This window comes from Limulus polyphemus, unplaced genomic scaffold (genome assembly GCF_000517525.1).
Source record: "Limulus polyphemus unplaced genomic scaffold, Limulus_polyphemus-2.1.2 Scaffold154, whole genome shotgun sequence".
Taxonomy (NCBI): Eukaryota; Metazoa; Arthropoda; class Merostomata; order Xiphosura; family Limulidae; genus Limulus; species Limulus polyphemus.
This window is the reverse complement of record NW_013665764.1, coordinates 275,302-287,997: the sequence shown is the minus strand read 5'-3', so window position 1 is coordinate 287,997 and position 12,696 is coordinate 275,302. Positions and strand designations below refer to the sequence as shown.

The window sequence follows — 12,696 nt, the reverse complement described above, 5'->3', positions numbered from 1 at the left end:
CAAGGTTTTGTCATCATCAGGTGACAAGGTTTTGTTATCATCAAAACCTTGTCGAAACGTTGTACATTTGCTGTCATGTTAAACTTATATTAAAGTTTTTCTTCATTACCCATTTAAGCCGTCTCCAGCCATTATTAGTCTCAAAGTGGGTTCCTCGTCATCGAAATAGACAAGATGTTGTGAAACTTAGTGAGTAGACCAATTTCACCATGCGGAAGATAACGTAAACATTGCATGACCTCTTCAGAACTGTTTAAATATGATTTTGCACGATGACTGTTTAGCCGTGTAGAGTCACCATGATGACGTCATAACGTATCACACCACATGTGGTCAATTTATAAGCCTGCATAATTCGGCATTGCTTCTTGGTTTAAAATGTTTTTTTTTTCAGATCAATATTATTAATAAAAACATAACCTAAAAATGTTATTTACATAAAGACTGAAATGTCTTAACTGAACAGAAATCAGTTATTTAACAACAAAAACATAGCCTCTTTTCTTTTGTCATTTTATCATCTTGACGAATATGGTATGCCCTCTGAATATTTTATCAGAAATGTGCTTATTTCTGTTAAAAATATTAACTGAAAAAAAACTTAAATTATACGATGATTATATAGAAGCTTTTATATACATTAACAAAATGAAGCAAAATCAAAGAGTTGACGGAGCATTTCTTTGATAATAACAAAATAAGCTGATATTACAAATCTTCTGATCTGTTAGTTGGGATATTATTGTTTCCGAGTTTTAAGAAATACTTATATGTGTCTTATAATTGTTTTACCAAAACCTATGCAGACTCCAAGATTAACTTCAGGTTGCGTTTTACATTTGCAATTTGCGTCGAATGGTTCAAAAAAAATATATATTCTTTTTAATTATGATATATTTAGATTTTAAAAATAATTGGAGAACTATGAAACTAGAAATATGGAAAAATCGAACAAACCATAAACTCTTCTGTTCATTTTCTTAATTTTGAAATAATATTTACTTTCATACGCTAAGTTATACAATATTAATTATTTCTAGCTTCAATTTCTAGCTATTCTTTTAAGGATTTCGTTTTAGTTTCGTAACGATTACAACTTTTGGGATGAGTTTAGGTACTAACATTAAGAGATAAATACAGCCGGGCAGTTCGTGACTAAGTGTTCTAATTTCAAGTTATTCTGAAATGTAATTTGGCGATCTTAAAACTGTTGAACGTAACTGCATACATCTGAAGATAACGATGTTGACTTAACACTTTATCTTAAGCATCACGTTAACTGAAATGAATAAACGAAGGATCGTTGTGGAGAATTTCACTTATTTTATTTCTAAATTATAAATAAAGAAACGTTTAATCACTGATTACAGGGAAGAAATTTACTGAGGATAGTTCTGTTTGATCTAATTTAGGACCCTGATACCAAGACATTTTCCTGTGTAGCTCTGAACAAGATTTTAAATGAAAAAGTTACACAAACAGCCAATCTCACTGTAATATGTAAGTATATTTCCTACCTTCTCGTGTAGATCTGGTACCAGAAATTTTAAGTAACTATCTTAAACCATCAAACGCAGTTCGAATTTTGTTTGATATAATATTCACAAATATAATGTCCTGAACTCATTTTGTAAAAATTCCCTTTCAAACTTCCTAAACTTTACCAATTTCAGGTTTCATATAACTAAGAAACATACAAATATGTGTCTCTATTTTCTTCATTGTGACTCTAAAAATAAGTCTTGCACATAGAGAATCGCTTATCTATAAAAGAGTGAAAGAGCTAAGATAAACTACAGTTGCAACTATGCTAGCAAATGCGAGATCGTCCATCAAACAATAAAATTTTTGTTAAAAAGAGAAGAAATAAGACATATTTTAACCACTCGTAGTGCAATTTCTGATGCTAACGTATATGTATAGTTTTAAGCAGCACATATTTAGAAAGCTTGAATTCGAAGTGTATAATTTAAATTGTCTCTATATGATTGGCTGCCAATTTTATTTTGGTTTCAGCAACTTTTTTTTTTTACAGATCCACCAGGTCCACCATCAGTAGAAAATCATAATCGACCAATCATTTTAGGAGAAATAAAACAACTAACTTGTGTTTCTTTCGGGGGAAATCCTTGGGCAACTATTCGTTGGTTTAAGGGAGATACCGAGGTGACGTTTTCCATCTTATTACGACCATTGGCTGCTAATTGTCTTTGAAACTTTTTCATATTACCATAAAGCTTTCAAAAACATCTTACATAATTCGGGATATATCGTTTTATAACGCTGGTGGATTTTTAATAAGTTTTGTTCTAGAATTGTTCTCAGTCTTCCACAACATAGTATACAAATTATAAGGTTATAAGTTTCACCTCAGCACATAAATTATTATTTTTAGATCCATTGTACCTATAAATGTAGTGAGTTATCCACTGGAGTTAAACCATCTGTGGTAAATAACTAACAGAAAATGGTTCATTACACTTTACTTTCTTATATAGATGCTTATTATTGATAATAAGAAACCAAATGATCCATAATCATATTGATTAACCAGGAACACTACAACAGAAAAAAAATGTTACTTAATTTTTTCAGAATGCTTTTAGCTGTCTTGATAAATACTGACTCGCTATGTTCCTCTTTATTGGTAAAATCTACCAGAGCTATACTGCGGTTAATATGGCTCACCTAAATAACAGATTTGGCAAATAATGACAAATTAGTTGAATAGACGGCTAACTATAACATAATATAACAACTGGAGCAGCTGAACAAGCTATCATAATTAAATATATTGCATATCATCATATGTGTTCCTAACATGTTTACATGTTACAATCTAACAAGAGGAAGGCAAATTTTGAAGTTTACTAGCATGTAACTAGGAATGGCTGCAAAAAGGGAACTTTCTTGCTATAATAGTTGATGTAGGCTACTCATAAAGAATTAGGTATTTTCTTTAGTCTTATGAAAAACTTGATTTACATAGGTACATATGTCATCTGAGATTACTTGAATTTGTGTCAATAATACATTACGAAGTTTTGTGTTTACAAAATTAAAGACATTGAGGACAAAAGCATAATTTCGATAACCATACTTTCACGGAGTTGAAGATGTATTTCAACTTATTTAGGTTTGAATGACACTAATATATAATATTATGCTAGTTATTGAAATAATATAGAACCAATTATTGAATTTACATATGAAACTTAAGAAAATAATAGCTTACCTTTTTCTATACGTACTACTTGTCAAAAAAAAGATATAGTTGGTAATTTAGAAACATCTGTTTATAGAAAATATTTCACTGTTTTAGTGCCAACGCATCAAGAATCATCTATATATATATATATATATATATAAAGACCAAAATCTGTGTGTCTGTTATCTAACTACTCCTAGCTCGTGAAGCCAATTTCAACCAAACTTCGTGGGATGATAGTGTGGAAGAAAAGGGAATGTTAGTGAGGAGGAAGGGTTAACAACCCTTTCCACCCTCCGTTATTGCTGTTATTGAATATTTATTATTTTTCACTTACATTGACGTTAACTACATACATAGATGGCGCTACATCCTTACATAAGATGATAGATTTTCTATAAGACAACATACAAAAATATGTGGGAGAGGATACACAAAGGCTTTATATATCTCAGAGAGTGTCTAGCGCTCTGTGGAGGAGGAACGCAATGAAAAAAATGTCCACCGCTATTACGATATTACATAAACTCAGCTGAAGTTTCTACTCCAACAGCCACCATAAGGTTGATATGAAGAGCCATTTCTTGAGTTATACTCACTTTCCACTTTGACTTGTGACCTTTCAACTTCGGCCTGTAAGACACTTCTGCAGCCGTCAATTAATTAATCCTGTGGAACACTGTGGAAGGACATTAAGAGTTGGGTATTAAAACCGGGTAACAGAAAGCACTCCTACTGACACTATTTTTTCCCCTACCTCTTCCTACAAAGTCATCGCACAGTGTATACCATATTTTAGCTATATACATATTGAATTATTAAAGCTTATACAAACCTTTCGGTGAGGTAATAATGAATACTGTAATAGTATATGTTATAAATAAATTGTGTGAAAGCTGGGATTTTTATGTTATTTATCACATCATCCAACTCCACATTTTTTAAGGTCATAACCCGGAAAAAGGACGGATACCTCAACTTGTGTCAAATAAAAACAAAAAATCTACGTTTTATACTTATGTTAACAGATTGTATAAAATATGCTTTCGACAAATAGATTGAATTGTTACTAATAAATCCGTAGATATCTAATACTTTGGTTGTTGTAAAGCACAAAACTACGCACTGAACAATCCGTCTTCTACCCATTATGAGCATTGAAACTAATTTTAGCGTCGGAAGTCTGCTGTCTTGCCACGGAGCCACTGGAGTTACATAATGTTTAGTAATGGTTCAATATTTCTTAAAATTCTAAGTCCAAATCTGATTATGAAATGCTACAAAAAACCTTTAAATTTATCTTATATTTCAAGATTAATAGATGAAATAGGGTTAAAAGATAAAACTGGGATTTATAAAATAAAACGTGAATGTAGTAGTATTTATATTGATCAAACTAACAGGGACTTAAAGTACAGATTAAACATAAAGGGTACGTAATAAACAATACAATACACAATTCAACAATAGCAGAACACGTACAAGCAACATAACACACAACCCTATGAGACAAAACTACAAATTTAGCTCAACCGTACAATACTACAGCTTTGAATATCCGCTAATAATGGAAATAATAAAAAGAAGTATCAAACTGGGATGATAGGCCATCAAGTCGTTGTAATGATATATATGCCGTGACATACTGTAAACGTTGGTCAGTGAGTTATTTAAATAATATTGAAAATTTATATCACATGATTTGCAAAAATTACAAATATTGAAAAGGAATGTCTAATAAATAACTCCAGAAGACGATGTAGAAAGCGTTGAAACATGTAACATGTAGTGTTATAAGTGTGTAAATATGAAACGTTGCATACTGATTATTTATTAGATTTATTTGTTTAACTTACGTATGCAGAATTTAGTACATATATTGACTCTTGAGTAAAGACGAATATTAATAACTACACATAACATTTACATCACTAATAAATGCTATAACTTGACACTACTTAACTGTTGCCTGATTGGGAGTTCCTATTCAGTTATTACATCACTAATGATGCCATTACTTGACAGTACTTAACTTTTGCCTGATTGGATGTTCCTATTCAGTTGGTGACATACTTACGGACTGTTAAATGACAGGAAAAAATCGTCAACATGCAATTTAGATTAACAAGGGCAATACCAGTCAAGGAAGACTACACAGGGGCAAAGCTATTTAAAAAAAAAATGAAGAGTTAGCAATAGTTCCATTGGTCACTCGTCATTATTTGGAACCGAAACTAGCACTCAACCATGACAGGTGAACAATGAACTAGTGTTGTTTTTTTATGTTGTTCAGTACATTTTACTGCATCATCCATCAGTTTTTATTGCTTTTTGGGTGTTTACTGCTACAAATATCTGAATGTTTATGAGTTGTGTGTATTGATTGGTTGTGAGGATCTTAGGAGCAAATAAATACCTGTTTAGTGAAAGTAACTTTAATATATTTATCTTTAAAGTTACTTTCATTAATATTATTGATTATAATTTTGGTATTTTGATTATTATTATTATTATTACTGATTTTTAACAATTAGAAAAATTATTTTGCATTTTTAGATTAGCCTAATCACGTGAGATATTATTGGTATAACAGCAGAAAATGCCAACAATAAATAGGGTACCCAACTGATTATTCAATGTAGTCTAATCAGTATGCGTTTTATAACATTATTTTATATTTATTTATGATATTATGTACTTCTAGTCAGTTCGCTATGTAGAATTGGCTCCATTAATTTATGCTACGTTTTATTTTTGGTTGTTAACTATATAGTTAGCTTATTTTTCATCAGAAATCATTAGTAATAATACATTGCAGTCGCTGGTTGTTTCTAACATTAGCCAGTTTAACAACCTGAACATTTAAATATTAAGACTATCTGTATGTTTATATATTATTGAAACAGCTTAGATGTTATGCTATAGTTTTCTGTAAAGTAGTTAGAAGAACAGTAAACTTTTTTAAGCCATGATAATATACGAACTATTGCTATTAATAACCACTATGTTTTTACATTGTATTTCAGCTTAATTATTTGTTACTTTCGTCGTAGAATATCCTTAAACATGTTAATACTTTTATTCAAAAGTCTTGTTTCAACAGGTTCCTGCTGTGACTAAGCTCTTGCCCAATGGAGTCGCTAGTAGCTTAGTGATCCAAGCCGAAGCAAGTGACAATGGTGCTGTGTATAGATGTGAGGCATCCAATTTAGCTACAATACAGCCCCTGGTGGTTTCTGTAACAACTAAAGTTATCTGTAAGATTTGCACATTTTAATAGTGTTTTAATAAATTTGTATTTATTTGTTATTTTAGTTCAAATCTCATATCTCCTGTTGAATCGGGAGCTATATAAGTTCGAATTGGAAATTTTAAGAATAAATCAAAGATTAAAACTGTTTGTGTAAAAATTATAGTTTCTTTCCTGTTTATATTTAAACAAAACATTCAGTAAACCATCTTGCTAATGACTGTAGATGATAAAACATTTGTCTCCCTAGAATCAAATTTTGTCAAAACAGCTCTCTAAACTATTCTATAATTTTTGTTCCTCCTGTTGGTTTAAATATTGAAGTTATTCCATAATTTTCAGTTTCTTCTGTTGATTTAAATATTGAAGTTATTCCATAATTGTTAGCTCCTCCAGCTGGTTTAAATATTGAAGTTATTCCATAATTTTCTGTTCCTCCTGTTGGTTTAAATATTGAAATTATTCCATAATTTTCAGTTCCTTCTGTTGGTTTAAATATTGAAGCTATTCCATAATTTTCAGTTCCTTCTGTTGGTTTAAATATTGAAGTTATTCCATAATTTTCAGTTCCTTCTATTGGTTTGAATATTGAAGTTATTCCATAATTGTTAGCTACTCCTGCTGGTTTAAATATTGAAGTTATTCCACAATTTTTAGTTCCTCCTGCTGATTTAAATATTGAAGTCTTGCCTAACAAACCGAGGGAGTACCAAATAGTAAGTTTTTATCCTCCAATTATTTATAGGGATTAACTCATGTAATTCTATAATTATAGGACAATTTATAGTCATTAAATATGAATGTCCTGATATTCAAAAAATAGTAGAATAATATTCTATAACTAAAAATAAAAGGTTATTTAGTAGCTCAACATTTGAAAAGTGAACTGAAAGTTAACCCTAAAATTACCGAGTTGTTTATACGACACACGTAGCAGCGTTAATACTAAGAGTAAAGAACTGACCAAAGAAACTGGGTGAAATCACTAATTCTTTAAATAAGTAAAATGAACAGCATATCCCACTAGTAATTATTCAAAATAACTGAATATGTCTCATAACTTGTCCTGGACCCCGTAAACAACAAAGTCATGGACCTAAATAATTTAGTCAATAAATGGTTTTAAAAATGTGCTTTAAACATCCTACGTTGTTCATATGGACTGTCGTTGGTAAATCTATGAATTTGTGTGTACTTAACTAGGCTTAACTATTAATATTATAAATTTGCTTTTGAAAACGTCTTTCCTGCAAACTGTGGACATTAACGATATTTAATTTTCTTTAGTGGTTTCACTATATTGTAAGTTTCTTATGTAATGTTGTGAAAAAGACAGATGATTATTTCTTTGTTCTTGGTAGAAATATAATAAAATTCAGTGTGTTGACAGGTGATAATCTATCAATAAACAGGTAACAATAGAATGTGAGTCTGGATCCAGTAATCCGGAGAGCAACATTCAATGGTGGAAGAATGATAAATTAATCAATGGAGGGGTGGTGGCGATTTCAAAAGGAGACTATGGAGGGAAAATAACAAAAAGTCGCCTTCGATTCAACGTCACTTCTGAAGACGATGGCTCGATCTTCGTGTGTCAAGCAACAAATCCCAAAATACATCGTTCAGTACACGAAACAATCACACTTGAAATACTTTGTAAGGGGTTTGTTTTAAGATACTATCACACTTAGAATTGATACCCATCCTAAGTGTTTTATGCGATACGTTCTTGCTCTTCTCAATAATCTCTTTTGTTCGTAATATCTATGTTTCTTTTGAAACACACGTTAGTTTCCCAATAGCAAAACCTTTTTACAACAAATTTCACATGTTAAATCTGTTTCATTTTGTATTCACGTTAAGTTTTTCCTCTTTGATATAAATAATAATACCATAAATTTATATACTAACTTTCATAATTAACGATAATTTCGCCACATGTGTAGTGTTAAAAGATCACAAAAGATAAATCTGTAGCATTGAGGATTTACTTTATTTCTATTTTCGAAGTAAATAACATATGTTTTTATGTATAAGTTAGTCTGTATTTGTTAATATGAAAAACATTTCAAGCAACTAAACTTTTGTGTGATTGTCACAAAAAATTAGATCAAATCTTTCAAATTGTTAGTAGGTTAACAAACTTCAATGTTATCACAGTAGATATCCAATAGACCAAGTAATGAGGCTCATTATATATTGTATTATTCATATTTTACTCAAACAGTATCTATTAAAAATAAAACGCATTAAAGTATATTACATTAAGACAACATTTTTACTCTGTACTTATTGTTAGTATTTGAAATTTAAACTGCATGAAAATATAATATTGTTTTGTTTAATTTATAATATATATATATATATATATATATACATACCATTTTTTGAACTTCGTGCATGCGTATACAGTGTAAAAAACAACAACACGATTTGGTATTATTTTTTTTTTCTTTTACCAGGAAAAGTAAGTCTCAGTAACAGAAAAGTAAATTAAGTACATGTTATTCAGGAGCTTTGCATCGCAGATCTAAGCCTTTCGATGACAACAGTTTACCAATATTCGGCCTAGTAGAAACAGTAACTTCTGTCTATTGATGGTTGTTTTGGAATAGAGCAGACATAATTTCCATTATGCTAGCTCAAGGACGTCGTCTCTTTACATCGGATAACAAATATTGTTCTCTGATGCGAAGCTTCTGAATTGTACTTCAGTAATTACAACTGGTATCACAAACACAGTTAGAGCGAAGTGATTTCTCTTGTAATGTATATATATATAAACAATGGTGCTGTCCTCCGTTTAATTTTTTTACGAATTCTGTCATTGACAGATAAGCCCAAGTTTCTGATTCATAGCCTGAAGCGGTTCGATGTAGTAGAAGGTGAACCGGCTTTCATCAATATTACTGCAAAGGGTAATCCGTCGTCCATATCTTACCAATGGTTTCATGAAGGAAAACTGATAGTTGACCCTTCTGCCTTTGCACCCTGGAGCACACAAACTATTCATCATCAGGATATTTTTGCACGAAATTCTGTGCTGGAAATTACAAGAGTCTCACGAAATCACGCAGGTTACTACGTATGCGAAGCCACCAACTCGGAAGGAAGTACAAGAATAGAAGTAATCATAAATGTTCTATGTAAGTTTCATCTATGAAAAGCTGCATCATTTAATTTGAATAAAGCGTAATTTATCAGTATTGCAAATTTCTCTTGATCGAGTTCAAATTCACTAAGGACTTAAGGGTTTCGTTTTCTTAATGATCATGATCTTCATATTATCATTGGTTGCCATAGGGATTTGGATCTAAAAGATTTAATTGTGTACAGTGCAATTTAAGTTCAGAATGCCTAATCCAAGGACATTAGAATGCAAATCTAAAAACAATCAAACGATGCATTTTAAACTGTGCATATCAGTTACGACAAATAAACTACTGTAAGAATCACCGTGGTTATAACAAGTTTTATATATATATATATATATTTAGTCGATAACTTCAAAGCTTTCACGAGAATGGAATTTTTAAAATGAGTGAATTTCGCTTTGCTAAATAAATTAAATTAAGAAACATCGTAAATTTACTCTAAATGAAAATCTGTCTAAATTAATGTCGTATTTATATTCCAATATTGCGAGTAAGTAAAAAAAAAAAGGAAATTCAGCTTTATTAATGAAACAATTCATGCATTTTATTGTATTTTACTATAAACTGTTGGACCCGATGAGGAGCCCCCCCCCCCAGTGGCACAGCGGTATGTTTGCGGACTTACAAAGCTAGAATCCGGGTTTTGATACCCGTGGTGTGCAGAGCACAGATAGCCCATTGTGTAGCTTTGTGTTTAATTGCAAACAAGCAAGCAAACCCGACGAGGAATAGCGGTTAGCATGCTGGGATGAGGGTCGAGCACCTTAAATCTCAGGGAAAGTTGTATCTATGCCAGTGCTGTGTACCAGAGGTAGGGTAACAGTCATCAGCATGCACCGCCTACACGGTTACCCTTAAATGAATATCAGGAATGACTGTCACGCTTATATCACGTTCTTAGCATCATATACAAAAACCTGTACGTTAAGAAAGCCTATATATATAAGTTAAATATAAAAACGAAACATTTCTAGAATTTATACTTTTGTTTACAGTATATTGAAAAAAATGTTCTAGGCAAGGCGATTTTAGTAATGAATTGTTACTAATTAAATATGTAGCGTCATATGGTTGAAAACACCTAGTACCCTAACATTTAAAAGTACCTTTAAATTGCAGTATAAGGTTGGAAACACCTATCACCATAACTTTTAAAGAGAGATTAACAATTAGCAAACAGAGCGAATTTTAACATTACGTTTCAGTGAGGTGTGTAGTATATCATTATATTAGAATAGCTCTTAGAGCGTGGAAATCACCGTTTTGTTGACGCAATTTTGAAGTTATGTGTCCTCTGCGAGTCATTGTTTTCTTTTTCAAAGCAAAGGATCGAATTACTCTTTTTAGAGACAAAAAAAGTTTACGATTTTGTTACCTAAAATTTCTAGAAATAATACATACACAAAGTTTGGTTATTTTTAAAAGTGTGCTTACTTGTTGATAAACAAAAAAAAACCAGCAAAATAGGCAGTCTGCTCTTTGCTTACAGCAGCGATCGAACTTTGAATTTTAGCGTTATAAACCTTCAAATATTTTTATGTGATTAGGACGTGCTTTGGTACTTTTATCTAGACTATTAGAATGCGCTGTAATACTTATATCTAGACAACTGGGACATTGTTTGATACTTTAATCTAGACTATTAGAACGTGCTGTAATACTTATATCTAAACAAATGGGATATAGAGTAGAATGGGGTTGTGTGGTACATTTCAGCCTTAGCGCTCAGTAAAAACGTCTTAAATGTGAAACTTTTACTGGTTGAAATATGATATACAATTTAGTGATATCTTATGCAGAATTATCTAGAAGATGTAACTTTTTAAGTGTTTTCAAAGTAACATTCTAGATACAAGTATTACAGCACATCCTAATCGTCTAGATATAAGTATTACAGCATATTTTAATAGTATAGTTTTAAGTATCACAGAATGTCCTGGTAGTCTAGATATAAGTATTAAGCTTTATCAGACTGTAGTTGTTTAAACCATATAGTTGAATAGGTTTTAGTTTGAAAAATATCACTAAACTAAAAACAAAAGGCATATCTCTGGCTTTATATTTAAATTGAATGTTTTGAAAACTTATTTTTTTCAAACAGTGTTATGAAAAAATAACAACAAATATTTCATAGAGGCTTCAAAGAACTTGTTACATGATATTTTCTAGTCTGGAGGAGATGGTACTGGCAATCTTTCTCGTTATAATTAGTTATACTTTTCATACTACACCATGCTAAGCCCTTAGGGAATAGATTAAGAATGTAGTGTTAAAAAATATAATAAGCCTAATATAACGTCTTAAGACATTTATAATTAACCATAATCATACTTCGCCAGCTTGTAAAAGACGTTCACACCATAATGTTTCCGGCTACCTTTGATTCTGATGCCTCCTTACTAACTTCAAACTGCTTTAAAACACTTTAGTCTACCCACATGTCCAATTTGGATCTTCTTCAACAGTTATATGTTACGTCCACATGAACATCTCTTTGAGAAGTAGAAACAGATATATATTCAAATATACATAAATACCCTTCTCATGCATATACTCATTCACCTCTATTATACACCCATATATCACATTGTGCATACGTATAGTGTGGTCGGTGATAGATTAGGCCTGGAAAGAAATTTGTAAGAAGCTGTTTTTGGAATTATTGATTGATCTTTGTTAATCAAAAAGCTATACAGTGAGCCAGCTGAGCTCGGCCCACAACAGGTATTGAAACTCAATGTTTTGCGTCGTAAGCCATCAGACTTATCGCTTAGCCACCGAGAGGCAGTACTATTGGAACAGTGATGTTGATCTGTGTAATATATCCATGAAGATGGAAAAGTGAGAAGAGAAGATTCAAACTTGGCATGTTCTTAGAATATGATAACTTCATTCTGAAAGTTTAATTCTGGTAGGTTACTAGGAACCCAGATCCCTTTCACGATGTCATCAATATGACAACTTGAATAACTTTGTCAATTTGGCGTGGCTTGTTCAGTCAACCATACTTGTGCCCGGCATGGCCAGGTGGATAAGGCACTCGACTCACAATCTGAGGGTCGCGGGTTCGAATCCGCATCCCA

At 31.5% G+C, this 12,696-nt stretch overlaps 1 protein-coding gene across 1 annotated transcript in view; it reads left to right on the top strand.

Annotated features, from left to right (window-relative positions):
• LOC106476276 (nephrin-like) overlaps window positions 1-12,696 on the top strand; it is a 141,594-nt gene that overhangs the window by 105,367 nt on the left and 23,531 nt on the right. The window contains exons 9-14 of the mRNA XM_022381220.1: window positions 1,413-1,500; window positions 2,036-2,166; window positions 6,312-6,465; window positions 7,116-7,174; window positions 7,871-8,114; window positions 9,293-9,604. Coding sequence (XP_022236928.1) covers window positions 1,413-1,500; window positions 2,036-2,166; window positions 6,312-6,465; window positions 7,116-7,174; window positions 7,871-8,114; window positions 9,293-9,604 — 988 coding nt within the window. The remainder of the gene's footprint in view (window positions 1-1,412; window positions 1,501-2,035; window positions 2,167-6,311; window positions 6,466-7,115; window positions 7,175-7,870; window positions 8,115-9,292; window positions 9,605-12,696) is intronic.